General features: G+C 39.9%; 4 protein-coding genes across 8 annotated transcripts; 2 read left to right on the top strand and 2 right to left on the bottom strand.

Moving 5' to 3' along the window:
* Window positions 1–5,616: 5,616 nt before the first annotated feature.
* Window positions 5,617–21,437, bottom strand: LOC132201577 (ATP-binding cassette sub-family G member 5). Of its 2 annotated transcripts, none has more exons than XM_059627832.1 (12): window positions 21,278–21,437; window positions 10,261–15,218; window positions 9,984–10,101; window positions 9,258–9,463; window positions 8,417–8,561; window positions 8,087–8,359; window positions 7,821–8,031; window positions 7,376–7,493; window positions 7,217–7,310; window positions 7,002–7,140; window positions 6,760–6,939; window positions 5,617–6,171 (listed from the first exon to the last, which is right to left on the bottom strand). In XM_059627832.1, exons 2-12 carry the CDS (start codon window positions 10,324–10,326, stop codon window positions 5,853–5,855), a joined length of 1,869 nt encoding a protein of 622 aa, XP_059483815.1. In that variant the 5' UTR covers window positions 10,327–15,218; window positions 21,278–21,437; the 3' UTR covers window positions 5,617–5,852. The 2 variants fall into 2 exon arrangements, with proteins under 2 accessions (XP_059483815.1, XP_059483824.1); XM_059627841.1 differs by lacking the exon at window positions 21,278–21,437 and adding an exon at window positions 17,491–17,509.
* LOC132201558 (ATP-binding cassette sub-family G member 8) lies at window positions 10,009–16,265 on the top strand. Of its 4 annotated transcripts, none has more exons than XM_059627810.1 (12): window positions 10,009–10,472; window positions 10,527–10,627; window positions 11,015–11,206; window positions 12,564–12,990; window positions 13,053–13,279; window positions 13,582–13,692; window positions 13,787–14,066; window positions 14,139–14,322; window positions 14,385–14,649; window positions 14,795–14,912; window positions 14,975–15,234; window positions 15,502–16,265. In XM_059627810.1, exons 3-12 carry the CDS (start codon window positions 11,021–11,023, stop codon window positions 15,685–15,687), a joined length of 2,244 nt encoding a protein of 747 aa, XP_059483793.1. In that variant the 5' UTR covers window positions 10,009–10,472; window positions 10,527–10,627; window positions 11,015–11,020; the 3' UTR covers window positions 15,688–16,265. The 4 variants fall into 4 exon arrangements, with proteins under 4 accessions (XP_059483793.1, XP_059483802.1, XP_059483785.1 ...); XM_059627819.1 differs by having other exon boundaries at window positions 10,009–10,461; window positions 10,522–10,627; XM_059627802.1 differs by having other exon boundaries at window positions 10,009–10,461.
* LOC132201666 (histone deacetylase complex subunit SAP18) lies at window positions 15,796–16,949 on the bottom strand. Its single transcript, XM_059628022.1, has 4 exons — window positions 16,756–16,949; window positions 16,574–16,680; window positions 16,300–16,500; window positions 15,796–16,076 (listed from the first exon to the last, which is right to left on the bottom strand). Exons 1-4 carry the CDS (start codon window positions 16,828–16,830, stop codon window positions 15,911–15,913), a joined length of 549 nt encoding a protein of 182 aa, XP_059484005.1. The 5' UTR covers window positions 16,831–16,949; the 3' UTR covers window positions 15,796–15,910.
* LOC132201661 (beta-ureidopropionase) lies at window positions 17,502–20,765 on the top strand. The gene is made up of 8 exons (XM_059628009.1): window positions 17,502–17,771; window positions 18,039–18,143; window positions 18,361–18,515; window positions 18,930–19,024; window positions 19,108–19,314; window positions 19,718–19,842; window positions 20,098–20,377; window positions 20,448–20,765. Exons 1-8 carry the CDS (start codon window positions 17,668–17,670, stop codon window positions 20,532–20,534), a joined length of 1,158 nt encoding a protein of 385 aa, XP_059483992.1. The 5' UTR covers window positions 17,502–17,667; the 3' UTR covers window positions 20,535–20,765.
* Window positions 21,438–21,905: the final 468 nt, after the last annotated feature.

Raw genomic sequence — 21,905 nt, forward strand, 5'->3', positions numbered from 1 at the left:
GATAATTGGAAACACAAAGCCGTCGGCAAATCTGAGTGATAGCACGTTTTAAGGGATGACATTTTATATCTACTTCTAAGAACAATTTGGTCAAACGATTCAAATTAATACTTTTCCTGGGTTTGGTTATTTTTGATTATTTTATGGAATGAGTATTGTGGCGATTTTTTTTATATATTTCAATGTTCCTATTTTATATCATTAATTTCTTTATAAGTAATGAAGGTTACGAAGACAAGCCAAGCATTCTCGAACGTTTTATGTTGTGATAGTTTGAGCTTGCACGTTAAGATGAAATTGAAAATTAATGTTACTTTTTGCTTAAAATTTTATGTTTTTTAAATTATTGTTACGGCTTAATCTGTATGTTTTTAACTCGTTGTGAGTTCATAACTTAATTTTGAATAGATGAATTCTTAAAAAGTATATTTATACTAGCACAAACAAGTGAAGAAAATTTAATATTAAAATTCATTTAATAAGCAAGTTGTAAGGCTGTCATTCTAAAGAAAGCAATCAGTGTAAGTCGCACGAAAATTACGCGCCACGTGAGACGTGAACCTGAAGCAAGAACGCTGGCTGGCATCTTTATTGTTATTATTATTTGAAGAAGGCGCGCGCGGTTTTGCGAGACGCGCGGGGCGACGGAATATTATTAAAGACATACCTGATTTACGAGCAATTTCAAGGCGTGCATCTCGGCGTCGAGCTGCTTATTCGCCGCGATGGCTGCGTCGATACATTTGCACAGCACCGCCGTCACAGGCACGTCTTTATTTACAGGCACAGGTGGCGAATCCCGCTCGAGGCCGTCGGACATGTATTTGAAGGAGCAGGCGAGCAACTGCAGTTGTTTCATGGAATTCATTGTGATGGTGAGGGCCTCCTGGAAACTGTGACCGAAATAAATATTCGTACGTGACTCCCTAAAAATAAAGTGCCGGATGCCCCCAAACACATCCCTATCGAATAAATACACACGATCGCCACCCTCTTGGAAAAATGGAGCAAAGAAATGGGATACGGATCACAAGGGGCTGCTCGGCTATTTGTGCCCGGCAATAACTTGAAAGCTGGAAATCGTTCGGTATTTCGGTCGTTGCCAATCTTGATTTTTCTCTTTCTCAAAGCACACTGGAGAGAAGAGAACCGTTGCGGAATTCGGATGGACCTTTTGTCAATATCACTTAAAAGGACGTTGATTGCGTCTCTTGGAGATAACAACGTGATGCATGAAACATTCATTTTTCATCGGCAATATAAACGTACTACCAGCAAAACAAGAGATATTGGCCGATTTATTTATTTGTTTGGGAAAGAAAATAATGTAGTTTGTATTGATCAAAAACGTATATTCCTGTATTTTTGAAATTGCGGAAAAGGCAAAGACTGAACGCAATCTGGTAAATTAAATTTCATTCAATTCAATTCAATTCAATAAATTTTTATTCCATTTTAGATCAAATATTTACAACGATCTTTGGAATAAGTCTAATTATAATTAATTCAACATTCCACATTCATTCAAGTTCACACAGCAGATACTCATGGATATCATAAAATAATTTGTCGTAGAACAACTTCTTCACTTCACCAATAAAAATATTAGTATCTTTAATTCGCTTCAATCTCTCCGGAAGCTCATCTAAGTACGACAATCTTTTGCTGTTCAAAAAGCTTGATTTTAATTTTAAAAGGGTAGCAAACTAGACACATAAGAGCTGCTGTTTTATCAGAGGTAATTCCAAATAAAGCAAAATGATTGAATAAACATTTTGTGCTGACATGATATAGACACGGGGGCTGTTAAAATCAACATGATAAAAGAGCAGACGTCGATCGAACGGGGAATGAATACATTGAAATTACTTCCACGCATTGGGTCGCCAATCGATCACCCGTTGAACCATTTAGCAGTTGATAGGGTATAAAAAATTTATCAGTGGCAAATGAATTATTAATTTGATTGTTTGCAAACAAAAATCGGCACCAATTGCACTCACAATCGGTATCGTCGCTTTTTGTAAAACTCTCGTGATTAATCTGCGGCGAAGGGAGGCGATAAATCTAGTCTGTTTTCACTTTCCAGATGCATATCAACCTGTCCGTGAGACCGCGGGAGCGCGCTTAATTTAAATTTATTTGCTCTCGGCAAGAAAAACGCGCGGACAGAAATGAAGAAAGAAGTCGGCAAAATAAACAAACAAGTTCAAAAGCCGCAAGAAGAAGTGGTGCTCTGCGGGTTGCTGAGCTCTTAATGGAAAAATAATTAAAGCAATGTTGGTGCGGCCGCGCACTCTATCAATTACCTAATGGCTGTGCCGCGGGTCAAGGGCAGCGACTCCTCCACCCACTCCTTCATGTGGAAATTCTTGACGGCCGCCTGGATTTCCTTGCGAGTGCTCGACAGCGCGACTCCAATGGTCTTCAAGTCGTCATCAGTCAGCAGGAGGAACGCTTTCATTGTCACATTGGCTTTCTCAAATAAGGGGATTGTCTCTTCCGCCCCGGTGCCCATCAGAATTGTCGATATGGCCGGGTCGTACATTCTGAAATTCCAAACGCAGCTCCAGTTAGAGCTATAGACAGCGGAGAAAGGGCCAGAAAAAAAATAAATGCCCGGGAAAACGGCGCGCGGCCTTACTTATTGGTGCACGCGAAGATGGCTTCGGCGTCGAGATCGTGTTCCCTGATTGAATTCACGCCTCTCTCAATCACTCGCATTTCCTGCGAAACACATAAGCAAACAAACACGACTTTATTTCCTTTATTTCATTTTGCAATAAACGTAAAAGCAAACATGGTGAGATGCGATTGAGTGAAAATAGAAAAAAAGCTGCAAAAATACATGAGGAACAACTTCATTGATGTTATATGTATCGTCTTTCAATTTCTACTTCAATTTCATATAAAATTCTAGCAATTAATTTAACGTCGCTATATTATTAGTTTTATTAAAATCATTTCAAAAAAAGTTAAATTATTACCCCGAGTCAAATTTTTTCTTTCCTGCTTGAAGAATTACTCTAAATAAAAAAGTATTTTCCAAATTTTGTTTCAAATTGAAAACACTAAATTAAAAATATCAGGCTCATAAACAGCTCATAAAGGAGTGGTGGGCAATGGTTAAATTTTTTAATTATTCTTATAAATTAATTAAAAATGTTTTTTTTTCTACAAATTAATAAGACTGTATTTTGTATTTCTACGCATGCTGAAGTGAAATCGATACCAACGCCCTTGAATGTATTGCTTGGGCAGTGAGGAAGTCAATGATATGTTTCTGCAAGCGCATGGAAGGACAATTTATCACCACGCGCTTTTTCCCGGCCGATAAGGCTTACGTGGCTCTGACAAAGCGATACTTGATATTTTCAGGTTTTTGCCCTGATTTTTCGCGCCTGCTGCTGCTGCGAATATTTCTCTTTCTGTTTTGATTTGATGTATTCGCGGCGCGACGAAGCGCGTCACCAAGTGCGCGAATGGAGCCAAAAAAATTGCAGTGTGTGGCTGCGCGTAAAAAATTATCAGCACCGAGAGAGCGCGCAAACAAATTGAAATAAATTTCGATCGGTCTGCCGCACGCGCGAGCGAGCGAACAAGCAACCAGCCGGCACCGTCAGACTTGAATAGCGGCAATTTCCGCCTTCGGTTATAAATAATTCAGGCGGCGAAAGTAAAAACATTTGCAACATTAAAGGCAGCGAGAGAGATTTTGTCCCGCGCCGCGAGACGGGCCGCGCGAGAAAGAGACTCATCGGAGACACGACGCACTTTTTATTTGTTTTCCCTCTCGGTGGAATACAATAAATCAATTTCACTCGTAACTCAGACCCGGGAAGCGATTGCGGAGATAAATCTCGGCGAGCGTTTCTTCCACCCGCAGAGACCGAAAGACTGCCAAGGAGGCGAATTCGCGCCTCTCTCACGTTGTTAGTCTCTAACGCAATTATTTCGCTCTAATTTGCTGAGCCGAGCGAAAATTTGTGTGCGCGGTTTGCATCTCCCAACAAAGCAGCGGCCACTTTGATAATTAGGCTCAGCTCTACTCGAAACATCAATTTGTCATTTAATTTTAAACAAGAAAGGAGGATATTGCATTAGTACTGATCGTTTGTAAAAATGCAATGTGCATGAATTATCATAAATTTAAAATATTCAGTCAATTCTCAATGGCAGCTCCAGTTAAGTTAGCTTGATTTGAAAAGATTTTAAAAGAAATAAATACCCAGGAGTGATAAAAATTTTAGAGAATACTACCAGAATCTTTAATTTTTTGATGGTTGGAAATTTAAATTATATATTCAGGAATAAATTCTTTGACATTTTGGAAGTAGAGTCTAATTGAAAAAGGTCAATTCAAACACATGTATAATTATATTTTTAGGCCAGTGTATTATAGTCAGCTTTTAGAAGTAGAAAAAGTCAATGTATTTTCAGTTGATATAAATTTGGTAAAAATACTGATAGTGAATTAAAAAGAAAAAAAAATCAGAAGTTGGTGGTGCAAAATTTAAAATGTGTTTATTTATCTATTTATTTTAAAGATTGCACTTAAAATATTTACTCTGTTTATTCTCTTGGATTTATGCGTTCAAATTAGTGTTTTGAATTGTAAATTGAAGCTAAATTTTGGAAAAATTACTTATAAGGTAAATTTAAACTATTGAAATTCAGTAAATTAGAATATACATTTTTCATCCATTGATGACAATTTGAATTATCTTATTGCTTCATTTAAATGCTTAAAAAGCAGAAAATAAAGTTTTAAAAAATAAGGACATTTCACAATTTTTTAAATTTCATGACAATTATGGTTGATAGTTTGGAAAAGTCTGGAAACACCTACTTTTAATAAAGAAAATGTCCTAGAGTCTGCTATAGTTTGAAATTGAAGTTAATCTATATAAATGGGTGTTAATAAGCAGAAAATTACGTAATTTGATCAGAAATTTCATTTTTGTTCAGTTCAGCGACGTATAAAAAAGTTAAGTTAATGTTCATGCCTATTTGTATATTATATTTCAAATTTCTTTTTATATTCAAGAGGTTTAGGAGGTCACCAACAGCAGACTTGCAAACTGCTATATGAGACAGAGTAGTTGTGAAGGTGTCGCATGGCAATTTCCACTTGCGAGCAAAATTTCCGCCGGTCGTAAAACGAACAGCCTGTGCGCGGATGCATCATAACGAGCGAAGGAGCGCTCAATGCAACTCAGAGCCCCTGCGTTGCAACCGGTGGCTGACCCGCTTTGCAGGCGCGTCGGCCCGGTTGCATACAAACTGTTTGCCAATCGCTCTGCCGACAATCAGCCAAGCTTGGCAGGCCGGCATTATGCGAGCGAACGACGTGCGAAGCGCTCCGTCGAGAGATGCAATATATGGAAACAATTTTTCTTGACGCGCGTGGATTTCTCTATCGCGGCTCGGTGAATACCAAAGAGATTCCTCCTTTCCGATCACCATGGGAGTAGCGGCGGCGATTCGCAAGAAGTAATCTTCTTAAGTACGCATCCATAAAGGGCGAAACGAGGAAAAGAAACTGATTGTCCCGAAATTCCGAACCCAGATCTGCCCGGTTTGTGTGATGAAAAATTAAACCATCCAACATAGCTCGAGTAATTCAGCTTTATTGCGAAATAAAATATCATCATGTGTTGCATTATCATGGCTTAGTTGCTTTCATATATAGCACACAAAAGGATGATGAATAATCAAACATCCCAGTCAAGTATTATACTACCTCCTACGTATGTTACATAAATAAAATATTTATTTGTCAACTTTAATATCATTCAAAATACATTACTTTCGCTCTCTTTGGCCCCATTAAAAGGCTACGCGCCTCTCTACTACTCCCTTTGCTTCTGCTTAATGTATTCTGGCAGAGGCAATGAATATAAAATTAAATTGAATATAAATCCGGCGAGAGGGAACAAAAAGGCCACCGCCTGCGAGTACCCAATATCAGGACCTAATCTCTCCGTATAAAAATCCATTCCGTCCTTGAATCTGCACTCGGGACTATTGAAAACGGGACAAGTGAGAGTCGCGTTGTGCGGCGCGGCGATGCTGTCTGCAAGCAACGCTTGATGGAGAGCCGTTGAAGTGTAATGAGGTTGCGCGATGGTCGTCAAAAACTGCAGCCAGCCCGGCATGCCACCTTGCGCCCTGCCGCACATGGAACGAGAGAGAAAGAGCATTTTTAAATTAACTTTGATAAAAGTAGTTTGGAGCTACTTGAAAATTGCCCCGTCGGCCTTTTACCGAAATGAACCTGCGCGCTTAAAGCCGAACGATTTAGGTAGGCAGACTGTGTTATTTTTAAAGTCAGCGAAAAAGGAGCCGCACCGCCAGAGGTAAATTTCGTCAATCTGACCTCAAGTGCTCATAAAAATCATTATTGCAGCTCTGTCATTTTCTTTTATGTTAAAAAAATATTCACGTTTATCTCCGGAAGAAAGTGCAAAAAAAAGCCAATTTTTGCTTGGCATACAAAATTTTACCTCTTTAAACGTTTGATTTTTTATATGAAGTCTAATTTTTGTTCGCTTTTTAAAAGTTTTTTTTTGTAGTATCACACCACAATACAAATAAAAAGGATTCTATTATATTAAAATTTCTTAAATATATTTATATTTTTGAAAAAAAAAAATTAATTGGGGAAAATTTACAAGTTCCACCGCAATAAAATCTAATACGGTTTACTAACGGAGATCAGGGAGAAGTGCCTATAAATCTCTTGAGTGCTCAATATACCTTAAAGTGCCGGAAGAGAGTATTAAAGCCAAGGAGAAAACCAAGGTGCTGCAGAGGAACGCGGTGAGGCTGTCTTGCAGGTAGACGAGAATGGCCTTAGTTTGCTGCTCGACGGCCAAAATTGTAGCCAGGATCGCTCCAAACAGCACCAGCCAGATTTTGTACTGGTAACCTGTCAAGCTAATGGGGGCGCATTACCCAAATTAAATTGGCGGTTGCAGCGGAGAATCATCGCGCCTTACATGACAATTAATCCGGCGGCGAGGGCGGCCGAGGCGGCGCTCAGGGGCAGCCCGAGCAGCGTGCTGGAGACGACGAGCTGCGATCCCGAGTACAATCCGTCCCTTTTTTCCTGATAGAAACGCGTCCGCAGCTCCGGATCTGCGATTAGCATAAATATTACAACCGGTCCGTGCAAATGCGATTAATTATGCAGTTGCACGGTAGGTAAACTTACAGAGCAGGCAAGTGACGAGTGTGGAGTTGTAGTAGGCGACGGCGAGTATTATGAAGCAGAGAGCGCTCACGCTCGGGTACGAGCGCTGGTAGTCCTGCGGAAAGAATAAGCAGACTGTAAATTGCCGCGCGACGGTGAAACAGGGTGTGGTTTAATTACCAGTAAAGTTGAAAAGCTCTGCATTGTGGAGGCGCACACAATAGGCAGCAGGAACAGCTGCAGGAACAAAGACCTCAGCCCTGTGAGTCGAAGATTGAACGTGGTTGCCGTCTGCCGACTGAAATGGGCGCATATTGAGCGGATAATTCGGGGCGATCCATCAAAATGTTCTCGTTTGACAGTGGAAGCGGTTTGATCACCTCCGTCGAGTATGGAGGGAGGTTTAATACATCAAAACACTTCATTTAGTTTGACAACTCTCTTTGCCTCAAAAAACAGGTTTAAAAAGCTGGAGATGCTTCTATTGTTATTCTTGTGAGAAATTTCATATTATCTATTTTTTTTAACGCGTAGACAAAATTTGTACCACAAAAAAAAACTGCAAAATTATGTGGTAAAGAAAAATTTGCATTTGAGAACAAGAAGAAATAATTAGAGTACGCACCAAAAGAGGGCCCAGAATTTTTTCAGCGCGCCCGGCTGCCCCAAAACGCAGAGAGGCAGTTTGTGGCCTCTCTCTGGAGACAGAGGCACACCAGCTATGTCATGAGAATAAGCGCTCCCTTGGATTTTGAATTTCTCAACAAGCGAAGCAATTTGCTGGGTCGAGTCCATAAAGAGATCCCTTGAGCGTCGGTCCACGGTCGAAAGACATACTGAAGAAAAGCAGAAATATGAATGTTAATTTTTCACGCATTCGTGTCGACTCACAATAGTACATGAGGGGATTCTCGAGTTCGGAGCAGGGGAAGCCGATCCGCTGGAAGTAGTCGAGCAGCAGGGTGGTGCGGCCGGCGTAGACGACGTCGCCCAGGCACAGGATGGACACGCGATCCAGAAAGGGGAAGACGTCCGAGCGGGGTCGCTCCATCGAGAGGATGACGATGCGGCCGCAGTTGCGCGCGTGATTTGCAAGCATTGATAAAACCAAGTAGGCGTGAAGCGGCGACAGACCGGCCGTCGGTTCATCGAGCAGCAGAATAACTGCAAAGCCACGTGTGAAAAATCCACTCACTTCAATCCGCAGTGAAAAATACTCACTGGGGTCCTTGATGATCTGCACGCCTATCACCAGCCGCCGGTACTCGCTGTCGTCGAGTCCGTCGACGCCGCGATACGCGACGTGCGTCAGAGCCAAATCGGCCAGCACCTGCTTCACTCGAGCCCGACGCACGTAATTGGACACCTAAAAAGATTTACTCTTAATGAAATATTTGCCCCTCTCCATTACAATAATAAAAACACATGGTAAATGAAATGAAAATTCATAAAGTGACAATTTTAATTTTAAAAAGAAATTGTTTTAATTTAAAAATAAAACATTAACGCGATTATAATAAAATTTCTTTTTTTTACAAAATGAGCGATCAAAATATCAAACATATTTTTTTTTAAGTTATTACGAAAAAACAGATTATTAGAATTTTTACTTTTAGAATTTATTATTTTAAATTACTAGATTTTCAATTACAGAATTTCTCTCCAAAAATTATTTTTAAATTCTTCTCTACGCAAATAAAATAATTTACATTGTTTTATTTTTCTCAGATTATAAAGGAACTCGCAAATGTAACTGTTTTTAATGATAAATTTTAAACGAAAAATTCATGAAAAATGTCGTGGGATCGAGCTCGGCAACTCATTATGCAACCAAAACAATGACACGCTCGTGTGTTGGGAGGAAGCAAAATAATTATTATGTCGCAAACATTGTTTATCGAAAAGCTGCCCGAATCAATAATTCTCGCATGCATGCAAATGATGTTTAAACTGAGAGCAAACTCAAAATGCAAACAGCTCACGCGGGGCCGGCGGTGAGTACGGACGGTTGTTTGTTGGCGGATTTGCACATTTTTTTTTTCCATTTGCATAACTAACGTACCTTGGAGCCCAATTCGAGCGCAGCAGAGTAGAGCAGAGTTTGTTCGGTGGTCAGCCCTGTCAAAAGATCGTTTCGCTTGCCCACATAGGCGCCGCACTTTTGAAAATCTGAAGCACCGAGCGGCGTGCCGTTTAAAAGCACTTGGCCTCTAGTGGCGCCCTGGGCCCGTCCTGAGATGACATCGAGTAGGGCCCGTTTTCCACTGCCTTCAACACATTCAAATCAAATGAATTAAATTGGTTTTGTGAAAAAACGGAGCAGTAGATTTCAAATAATGATACATAACTTTGTAAAGAACTTTACAAGATTATATGCGATGAAATTATATCATATGTATGTCATTTTGTTGTTGTTTCTTTGTCCATATTGTTATAATAAATTGTTCCAATTCAATTCTTGAACAAATTAAAACTAAAAAAAAGGAATTTTTGGACGAAACGGCACCACCACTAGCAAGAATTTTGCTAAAACTTCAGAGATCAAAAAGACCCAAACCACCGTATATGATTTTTAGTTCAAATGTTACAATTATAATTTAAATATCTCTATAATTTCATGCTTTTAAAAAATTATTTAATGTAAAATATAATAAAAATAATTATTAAGTTCATTTTTTTTATGAAAAAATAATTTGATTAGGTACAAGTTTGAATATTTTTAAAGCTGATTTTTTATAATTGTTTTTGATAATATTTAATATATGGAAATAATTATCTTGGATTTCACCTTTAGATCCTAAAACTGCCAGGAGCTCTCCAGAGTGCACCACCATGGAGACGTCCTTGAGCACCAGGCCGCTGCGCACCCTGCCGCTGAGCCTCTTCAGACAGCCGCCGCTCTCCACCTGTTGCGACAGGGCGAATTAATTTTCGTGGAACATCCGTCAAAAGTTCAAAAGCCAGCCAAGGTCTCGATGCGCGTCTGAGCATAACTCACGCGATAGATTCCTCGGGGGCCGACTTTTGAAGTGCAATAAATTTCGATTCGAAAACTTGTTACTCGCCTGTCCGGTGTGGAAGATGTTGCAGAGCTCGAGCACAGACGGCTGGTGTCGAGCGGACATCTTCATTAGCACCTGTTGCTGGTCGAAAAATTGAAATTCTCAAAGGCAGCAGTGCATTTTATTTTTGACGAGAGAGCTGTGTTTTTTTTCAGGTCCACTGCGGCCGAGCAGCGAGCGAGGAAAACAACAACGCGCAGGCAGGTAAAGGAGAGGTTTTTAACTCACGCCCAGGGTATGGAACACACGTCACTGCAACTTTAGTTTAGGTCCCTTCCACTAGAGCGAGAGGCATTCTACCCTGACGGGTCCATCCGACTGCGATCAAGCAAGAGAGTCATGGAGGCAGAGCGATGCTAACAAAACCCAGGTATTTATTGCATTCGCGACATCAAATGGGCCCACCCAGTTTTTGACAAGGTCACCATTCTCAAGACAATTGCGGACACCCCGTTCTTTGTTTCTCTCGGACGGGAAAATTATATTTTAAACTTGAAGATCGGGGGCGATTAGCGCGCCCGCTCATACCTGTGGAATTTACTGCTCTGCGGCATTGTTGTTAAATTAAGGAGAGCGACCAGTGCGGAATATGTAATTAGGCGGCTAATAACACCCGCCCGAGCATTTCCTGCGCCCTTCCTCCTCCTCCGAGCGTAATTTAATTTGAATATCCGCGAGAGCACAGCTTGGAGTTCGGGTGTGCTCGCAGTGTTCGCGTTTCGGAAATAATTCATTCAAGGGCGTGTTGAACTTGCAGGGCAGGATGAACGAAAGACGCTATTCGGTGCCGTCCCTCAACGAGCCGCGGCTCCACGAGCTCGCTTCGGAGGATCTGCACGCGTGGTCCATTTACAGACAAAACCTCAACTCGGACTTCGCCGACTCGGCCCTGGGAGCGGGCGAGAAAAGCCCTCTGCCCTACGGAAACTTCCAGCTCAGAGAATCGACAGTGAGTATCAACACAACTTTTGGAATTTGCACCCCCAACTTTTGCGAAATTTGAGAGTTTGGAATGCTAAGCTCTCTCGGCCAAAGTGAGCGTGGGTAATAATTAGGGGTGAGGAGTGAATTATTCACAGATTTCGACTGCAATTAGCTTATCAGCGGCTGAATTGCCTGAAGCTCTCGGCTATAATTTCATTAGAAAGGGTTTACAACAGGCACGCCGCAGATATTATACGGTGATAGGCAAAGTTGTGCATTCAACGCGACAAGTATGTATAGGAGAGAGTAACAAGTGTGTTGTCGTTGCCCAACTCATGCGTGCCGCCGCCTTTTCCGGAGCAGCTTCTGTTCTCCCGGCACGTCTAATTAGATTAATTTTCTCCACCTAGAAGCTGTTATTTGAGACCAGTCCGCTCCAAATTGGCTACGATTCAATTTAATATGCGTTTAAAACTTATAATTTAATCACTTCGAATTTTTGACAAGAAGAAATCATCTCTGCTGGTGGAAGAATTCGGTGTACAGTTCAGTGATTTTCTCGCCTCCGGGCCAGAGCGCAGTAATTGCACAGTACTAATGTGCGCAATAAAAATTCCTTTGATTTCTAAGGACAATAAAGAAGCCCATCGAATTTCATCTGTTATGGAACGGTTGTGCTTAATTGCTAAGTTCGTTTGCCCACTGATCACTCTCTGGTTGATGTTCAAATTTCAGGGAATTTAAAAAAACAAAATCGTTTAATTTCAGACTGATTTTAATTCTTTTTTTAAGGATTGTGACGAAGATAGTAGAAATCAAAGTTTGCTGTTAAAAAAAAATGCATATTTAAATGTCTAAAAAAAAAGGATCTGAAAAAAAGTGTTCTTCCTATTTCGTCTTTCTATATGTTTCCCAAGGAATCGGATTAACCATGTATTATAGACACATTTAATTAATTGTTTAAGAAAAAAAGTAGAAACTCACAAAAACCCATCGAGGAATGGCCGAATTTTAAATTCAAATCACCATGAATCAACCCTCAATCGTGAACTTCTACTGCTTAAATTTGTATAAAAAATTCATCTTAATTTTGAAGAATTTTTAGATTTGTTATATTTCTTAATATTTTCATCTTGCCTATATTTATATTAACGTTCAAGTTGTGACATTCTTGCAATTTTTAATGGTTCACTGAAGAAAAATTATATTTATAAATCATAAAATCAAGGTTGATTAAGCTGCCTTTGGCTTTCATAAGTAGCAAAAAAATTTGATTGGTTATTTATTTTGTATTGTTTCTTGCATAATTACATCCAAAACTTATCATTCTTTTTTTAGGCACTTGTAACAGTTTCACCTCATTTCTTTATTTTCCTTGCAAGGTTCGGTCCATTTTGCGGCACCCCCGCTACGGACCGAAGAGCGAGCTGACGGGCAACATGTACACCTACCTCAAGTTTGGTCTGCCGCGCGTTTTTCCGCCCGTCCGGAGGGACAACTCGAGCGGCTACGACTCGAGCGACGACGGCTCGCCGCGCGCCCCCAAGGGTGGCGGCGGAGGCGGCGGCGTTTTGCGCAGCCGGAGCGAGACGGCGCTCAACGTGATGAGCAACCAGCCGCTGCGCAGCGCCAGCGAGGCCAACTTGCTGTCCATGTCCGAGTTGCGGCCGAAGCGCAGGACCGTGCACAAAAGTCTGCCCAACTTCCAGCTGCGCAACGTGCACTACGAAAAAGGGCCGAGCCGAGTTTTGGAGACGATAAACTTGGAGGCCCGCGGCGGAGACATGCTGGGAATTATGGCCACCTCGAGTACGCAAATCCGGCTTTTATTGTCCTTTCATTAAGTGCTTATTGTTTTACCATTAATTTAGGAACGGAAGGAGGCGCGCTGCTCGATATCATCTCGGGCCGGCTGCGGGCGACCAAAGGCGAGGTCTGGCTCAACGGGCGCTACGTCAGGCCGCGGGCGCTCAAAAAACATTTCAGTGTTGTGAAAAGGGAGTGCGAAAACTTTGACGCCAGTCTGACGGCCAAGCAGACGCTCAGGTTCCACTCGTGGCTCAGCAACGCGCCCAACGCCAAAGTGAGAAGAGCAGAGGTAAAAATTCACAATAATCTTTAAATATTCCAGCACTTTTTTCCTTAAATTGTTAGCAGAAAAATGTTATTGTAAAAAAATTGTCTGTTTTATTTTTTATTCGATTCTTTTTCAAGAACTGTTATTTTTCTGATATATTGGAAAAATTAAATGAAAATTGAATTTAAAAAAATACAATATGATTAAGAATATGCAGAGAGGACTTAAATTAAATTCTTAAACTTATCAATTCAACATATTATTTTTTTCCTCATTCAAAAAATATTTATTTTTAATTTCAGAAAACTTCATTGTGTTTACAGGTTGAGGCTCTATTATCTCAACTGGGCCTGAGTCAAGTTCGAAATACTCGTATCGGCGCTTTAACTCACTCAGAACGGATACGTTTGCAACTTGCGTGTGCATTGCTGCAGGTAGGACTTTTTATACTTAATAATAATTTTTGGATTAGCTTAAATTTTTTGTCAATTCAATACCGTTGAATACATTTTAAATTAAAATTTAAAGGGATGCGACATGATCGCGCTGGACGACCCGTCGCGCAACATGGACATTTTTGACACCTTTTTCCTGCTCGAGTTTCTGCGGCAATGGGCCTCGGCGGGTCCGCGCATCGTCTTCCTCACCATCCATCCACTCACTTTTGAAATATTCAGCATGCTGAGCAGGGTCACACTTCTCTGCGCCGGCCGTCTGGCCTTCTCTGGCCGCCGAACAGAAATGCTGCCCTATTTTGAGCACATCGAGTACCCCTGCCCCGCATTCAAAAACCCCTCGGATTATTACAGTGAGTTTTCAATTTTGCAATTTACAATTTTTTTTTTATAATTTGATCTTTCCTAAAAAAAATTGTTTCTAGTCGACTTGGTTACACTGGACGATTTGTCAGCCGAAGCAATGCTCGAGTCGAGTCAGCGGATCCAGCAATTGACCGAAGTTTTTGCGAATCGCCAACCGCCTTTGTCAGATCCAGGACCACCCCTTGAACCACCCTCGGTCTCGAAACCACCCGGATTCTTTCTTCAAATCTGGGCACTCCTTTTGTAATAAGATTTTATCCTAAAATAATGCAATATTACAAAACATTTTTTCTTTCTTTTGAAAGACGCGGTTTGATTCTGCGCTGGCCGCTGTGTCTGGTGCGTTTTTCACACAACCTGCTGCTGTGCGCCGCCCTGTCCGTGGCGATCGGTGCCATTTTCTGGGACCTGCGAAACCCCGCGGCCTCCCAGGACTCCCTGCCCGACTGGCTCAGTTTTTACGTGGTCATGATGGGAATGTGGAACATCCCTTTGAGCTTCTGGACGGCGCTGGCCAAACGACCCAACGACAAAAACTGCATCTGGCAACCGGTGCAGGCTCTTTGCAAGGCAAGCCATTATTTTATCAATAAAATTATTGAATTAATTAAAGTTTTTTTAATTCACTAAAAGTTTAGTTTGTCGCATCAAATTAAAATAATAGTTTTCTTGCATAATCGTAAATATTTTAAGCAAATAATTTTCAACTCTGCAGGTTTTGCTTGACATCCCTCCCTTGCTGTGTCTGTCGCTGGCGTTTTTCGCCCCCGCCTACGCGATGAGTGGCAGCGTGACTGCTCCCCCGCGGGCAGACTTGTTCTCCATTTATATAGGCAAGTGATCAAATTCTGTTTTTCTATCGAAATTAAATTTAAAAATAATGTCAATTCGACAGGCATTTCGATGCTGTACGCGCTCTGTTCGCACGCGGCGATGCAGTTTTTCCTTGCACTCACCCCAAAATCCCCCATTATGGGCTGTACCTTGGCTCTGGGCACCAACTGGGTGTTGCTCTTCTCCTGTGGCTATCCGCTGCACCTGCAAGACCTTGGTCAGGCGTGGATGCAGTTTGTCTCTCCTGTTCGCTGGGTGCTCGACGCGCTGGTGCGGCCTGAATTGCTGCAAGTCACCTCCGTCACCTGCAGACCAGTCCAGGTAGCAAATTTAGCAAACATTATCAATTTAAAAATTAAAAAGTATTGTTTCAATTGTACACAAAATTAAAGGGAAAATTGACACAATTAATTGTAATTAAATTTTTCCTTCAAAAATTTTATTGGAACATTTTTTTTATATATTTTTAATAAAAATATATAAAAAAAACATTTTTATTATTCTTTGGAATCATTGAATAATTTTTCTGTAATACTACATCCTTTAAATGTTTAATTTGAATTAATAACAATATTATTTAATTATTAGGTTCAACGTCAGGACATTATCGTCCAGCTTCCATGCGCCCTAAACTCAGGTCTGGACGTTCTCCGACCCCTGCATCTGTCCGACGGCTGGCCGTGGAATGAACCGCTACCTGTGCTTTCCAGTGCCGTCGCTATATTGACTCTAGTGTGGACTATTTTTGCCTACTTTGCACTCGCCCTGAACTGATCGTTAGTAAAAAAAGAGTGTTTTCCCGTTGTGATGAAGCCCAAAGTTTCCTCGCATATAGTTTTAATAATCCAGCCCCTGCCATTTGAGAGCCGTCCAACGAAACAAGTGTTTTTTTTCTGCATTTAGCTCTTCTTAGTTTATTTTAACATTGCAAAATTACAATTGAAAGGATTTGAACATTACAAAGGACTTAAAATCTACAAAGTTAGTTATAAATTATTCAGAAAGGGCGTCCTCGTCGGTTCTGACGCCTGTCCATGTTGCCCCTCTCCATGCCCAGTCTGTCCGGCATGGAGCGCTCCATGCCCACCCGGTCCATCCTATCCATGCCCATAGTTTCAGACGGCGGGAAGATGCCAATGTCCAGGAAGTCTCCAATTCGGAATCTGCAGCAACATGAACAATTTGTAAAAAAAAAATGTTTAGAGTTCAACAAGGTTGTGTGAATGCTTGTTTGGGAATGGAAGAAGTCGACGTTCAGGTTGTGAAGATTGTGGATTTTAGTTGGACTTAATTAAATGTTTAACAAAGTTGTAGTAATTTATCACAAGACAATAAATTATAATTTGTGTACACTTAAATCTTGGTCTTTCAATATTTTGAACTCACTTGAGTTGGGCAAGGGTTTTGCTGTCGTCGGGGCCTTTGTGTCCACTGATGGTGGCGCCCAAGTCTCTGGCTCTCAGGTGAGAGTTTGGTCTCGTCGGGTCAGGGCTGACCAGGGCAAAATGCAAGGTCGTGCCCTTACGCTTGGCATCTGGGTTTACTTCCTTCACTAGGCTGGACAGTTCTCTCAGAGTAGCGTCCATCCTGGAAGACAACGTAAAAATGAAGTGTTTTTGTTTTTGTCTCAAAGAGCAGGAGCTGAGGTGAATTTTATTACCATGTGTAAATCTGAAGTTCATTGCCAGGAACAGACCCTGCGGAGTACTGCAGAATGCTGTTGTGTCTGCCGGTGTTGCAGAAAACCCGCAGGAGAAGAGGGCAAGTCTGAAAAGTACGATTTAGCATGAATCATTCAATTTTCGAGCGACTTCCACGTGAGGAAGAGAACGTTTTTCTCACCTTTTCTCTGTTCACGGGCTTTTCCTGCTCGGACTTTTCTTCCACAATTTTAGACTCCAAGCCTCCTGAAGCCATTTTTAGACTGGTTTCAGTTTGCAGATGAATTCAATAAACTTCAGAAAGCGAACAAAATCAAGCCGGTAACACGGTGTCGGAATGTGTTTATGTTTTAAAAAGGAAGGACGCACGCGAAACGCGAAAGACTGATTTAGTACGCGAAACGCCCTGTAGGTGGCAACAGCAACCCATCGGAAATTATTTTAATGAAGTGGATTTAAACATGGAAATTAAATTTTTTTAATAATTGAGCTAAATTTCAAAGTTTCCTATTCTCCTATAAAAAAATAATAGAAATAAAAGCGATTTTGAGAATTTTTACATAAATTTTCATTCTGTTTTTAAATTGCATAAAATCTTTTTCTGAAAATTTCAATTGAAAACTGTGAAGTTCTTCTGCGTCCATATATATTTAAATTGAGAAAGTATATATAAATGAAGATTTTGAATCTTCATAAAAATAATTTTAATTTCAAATTATAATACTTAAAATTATATCTTTAAATAATAATACATTCAATGCTGTGTGCCCTATTCTATACAGAGTTAAATTAAAGCGACATTAATAGCTTTTTATTATGACATAATGAATGAGATACGAGATACTCGAATTCAATTGACTTTTCCGCCGAGTGTCAAGTCAAGGTTAACGTGCATATTGATAAAGAGGTTGTTTACTCGGCCTTAGCATCTTGTTAGATGCCTCGCGAGCCCAACTGCGCGCCTCTCTAAAAAGCGCTCCTCTTTTTCTTTGCGGCAGTGGAGGAATCGGATCTCGTGGAAGCGAACTTCTTCTTTTCTTTTTCTGTCTCGAGTGGCCAGTGTCGTCGCAACACAACAACTTGCATTTCCATAATGTCCTCCGGAGAATTTAAAAGTTTGGAGGATTGTTTGGAAAAACACATTCCCGCGCCCGAGCTGGCAGAGGTGAAGAGAATCCTGTTCGGCAAACCGGTCGAGTGAGTATATTTGTGTGCTTTGGGAAAAAGGGACGATTTAATATACTGGGCAAGAGCAGACAAAAAAGGGAAAGACCTCGTTCCGGAAAAGTTACGCTCTTTGTTCCGTCTCACTTGGTTCATTCTTCGTTGGGCGATGTTGAATTTTATTTGCTGGGGTAATAAAAAAGAGCGATTGCTTTTAGGAATTATTAGTTTCCCTCATCAAATAGATTGCATTTTAATTTGTATTATTTATGAATTTTAAAATTTGTCAATCATTTCTAGAGGCATTCCCATCCCGAAGGCAGCAGAGGCGCTTCGAAAAAGTGGAGATTTTGAGTTGAAGGCCTTCAAGATTGCAGCGGCGCCAGAAGAGCTGAGGAAGCCACGGTATAAATTACAATTTAATTCAAGCATCTATAAAACCCAAAACAAATTTTTCAACGGGTCAGTTTAAGTTGGATTTCTATATTTAATTTTTGAAAAACCTTTTTTTCAATAAACGATTATTTTCAAGAAAATTTCTGAATTTTGGTGAGTTACATAAGCGTGCATATTTTTAATTCGTATTAATTTTAAACTAAAAAAAATTCAAATTAAAATTCAGTTTGGTTCGCGTGGGCATAATTCAGCATAAAATCGTGTTGCCGACAACGGCGCCCATCCAGGCCCAACGCGACGCGATTCTCGAGCGCGTCGGCACAATTGTCGAGGCCGCCTCACTGTGCGGCGTCAACGTCCTCTGCTTTCAGGAGGCATGGAGTGAGTAACCAAATATTTTTTATTTTCATTTTTTATTGCCTAGCTCTCTCAACTTCATAAATTAATCTGCAGACATGCTTATTGATTGCCTTGAGAAAATAATTTAGGAGATATATAAGTATCATAATATTGTAATAAAATTTATGTGATTTTTCGCTTATTGTTAGATAAACACTTTTGCATTGGCTAATTTTGAAAAAAGTAATGAAAATATGCGGAATAGTTGAATGATGATCTTAAAAATGGATGAAAATTATTATATTGTTATTACTTAGATCAAGTGATTTCAAAATAAATAATTTAAACTAGAGATAAAGGCATTAACATGGAATCTAGGCTATATGAATAAATTTCATAAAATGTATTATAATTAGAAAAATGGATTAAAATTGATCCCCTATTCCCCATCCCTAGACATGCCATTCGCGTTCTGCACTCGCGAGAAGCAACCGTGGTGTGAGTTTGCCGAGGACGCGGAAACCGGACCAACTACTCAATTCGTTCAAAAGGTTTAAAAAAGATATTTATTTTTTTGATTGTTTTTGACTTATGCGTTGACTTTTTTCGTTTACTTTATTGGTTGGCGCTGCAGTTGGCCCGGCAACACGGAATGGTGATTTTGTCACCGATTCTGGAGAGGGACACAATTCACGGGGACACCATTTGGAACACGACCGTCGTCGTCGGCGCCAACGGCAACGTGCTCGGCAAGACGCGCAAGAACCACATCCCGCGGGTCGGTGACTTTAACGAGTCCACCTATTACATCGAGGGCAACACTGGCCACAAAGTGTTCGAAGTGAGTGAAATTTAAATTATCCATCAATCACAAAAAAAATAATAATAATAAATAAATAAATATATGTTTTGATGTAGAAAAAATACCTGATCAATGGTGATGAATTTTTTAGAATTTTATTGTACATTTTTAAGTTTAATGAATTAAAATCATGTGCACACATATTTTTTTTCTGTTTAGTTCTTTTTTGGAAACGATCAATGAACAAAACATGAAAATCATTGCATGAGCAGAAAGCTATTTTCAAATTTAAAGTGTCTTATTATTCCCACTAATTTCATTTGTCTTTTTTTTTATTTGTCATAACATCACAATGTGACTATATAGAATTTAATTTGTTATTATATTATTTTATTTTTCATTACAAATTACTACTTATTCTGACTTTTCTACGTAAACACAGACAAAGTTTGGTAAAATTGCGGTCAACATTTGCTACGGGCGACACCACCCGCAGAATTGGCTTATGTATGGTGTGAACGGCGCCGAGATTGTTTTCAACCCCTCTGCGACTATCGGCGGGCTCAGGTATGTACCACATTTCTTTCAACCAAAACTGAACGAGTGCTTTATGCCTTGTTCAAACAAACCGTCTATGGATTAAATTAAAATTTAAAGTTCAAATTCATTAATTTTCCTTTGCAAGGATTCCATTGTTAAGAATTTGGCTTTAATAAATTTAATTAACTTAAATTGCTATTTTTTTTTATTTCTTGTATAGTTTTATTATATTATACATACATATTGTATATTAATTTTATTAAAAAAAACTTGATTTCATAGCGAGCCCTTGTGGGGGATTGAGGCGCGAAACGCGGCGATCGCCAACAGCTACTTCACTTTTGCCATCAACCGTGTGGGCACCGAGCATTTTCCGAACGAGTTCACATCGGCCGACGGCAAACCGGCCCACAAAGACTTTGGTCACTTCTACGGGTCGAGCTACGCGGCCGCTCCGGACGGTAGTCGCACTCCTGGACTGTCCAGGACCAGGGAAGGTCTCCTTGTCACGGAGGTCGACCTCAACTTGTGCAGACAGACAAAGGACAGTTGGGGATTCAGGGTACTTTTTTCGTCAAAGATTTTTTAACCCGCATTTAACCATTAATTTAAAAAAAACTGCCTTTTTTCAGATGACCCAGCGTTTGGAACTTTATGCAGAATCCCTTTCTCAGGCTATCAAGCAGGACTACAAGCCAGACGTTGTCTACGAAAATTAATTTTTCTATGTTGAAAATTATTCTCATTCATTATAAACTTTATTTTAAATTCTGGTGGCCGATTGTGCAGTAAAAAATAATTGAATAGAACCATGGAATAAAAAAAGTATTTAAAAAGAAAAAAATTACATATATCAAATAAGCTATTATCAAATTTTAGTTAAATCGTTTTCTTCTATTTGGAAAGCCTAATTCCTACACGTTTGCAATATATTTCAAAGAAATAAATAAATGTTACAAACAAGTGAAATTTAAAACAATCTAATTTCATTGGCTTCGTGCAAGGTAATTTTCATTCATATAATGATGTGCATAAAATTTCTTTAAAATAACTATTTTTTTTATCAAAGTGGGTTATTTATAAGAAGAAGAAAAATGAATTAATTGCACTATAGGTTTGTTTGCTGCAAGAATATTGGTTAAATCTTGCTCATTTTTACAGGGCAAGTTTTTTTAATGAACAAAAAATATGATTTGTAGTTCATCCAGAGCAGAGCGGCATGACGTTTTCGTGCAGAAAAAACCAGCAATGCAATTTAAAATTTGACGAATTATGCAACAAAACGGAGCTCTCAGCTCAGGGCGAACGTGTTACATAATTCACTATGATTTAAATTTATTGTTCATGTGAATTCATGTGATTTTATTCTTCTCCAGTCTGACAATGAGAATGATCCAGTCTGAGCATAAAAATAAACGAAAATAACGTGTTGGAGGGGATGAATAAAATAAAATTGACTTACCAGAAAGATCTGCTTGCAAACTTTTGTATATAAGGATGAGACGCCTAAATTATGGCTAAAAAACTCATCCACACGTGTTGATTGCCGATTATGTATCCGAAAATGCAATGCTTAGGCGTGAAAAAGCGTAAACAACGTGCGTGACGCTCGAGAACTGACTGAAGAAGAGTTGAAGAGATTGAAGAGAAGCGCCTGAAAACGAAAACTGCTTGCACTTGCAAAATATGATCCCTCTTCTGTTCCCTTTCCTTGAAATTCCGATGGAGTGGAGGGGGAGGGAGGTGATTTCTTTAGTTCAACCCAAGAAGGTTCAACCATTCTGCCCACTTTTGTTAAATGTGATGCGACTCATCCCTAGGAAAAAATCATAATTGCGTGTGTATAATTATATAGAAATTACATACACATCACTTGAAACCTTCCCCTAAATTATCAAGCTTGGTGATTATTTATTCTCCCTACCATTCCTTATGTGCAACGTTAGAGACAACAAATTTTTGTTGGATTTTAATTTTAAAGTACAAATTTTAGGCATAATGTCCACAAGAGAACAGAAAAACTTTAACATTCATCAATAATTTTTTACTAAATCTACCCATGCAAGAGGCAAAATTTAAATTATTAATTG

Source organism: Neocloeon triangulifer, unplaced genomic scaffold (assembly GCF_031216515.1).
Source record: "Neocloeon triangulifer isolate White Clay Creek 2 clone unplaced genomic scaffold, ASM3121651v1 ptg000001l, whole genome shotgun sequence".
NCBI classification, from domain to species: domain Eukaryota; kingdom Metazoa; phylum Arthropoda; class Insecta; order Ephemeroptera; family Baetidae; genus Neocloeon; species Neocloeon triangulifer.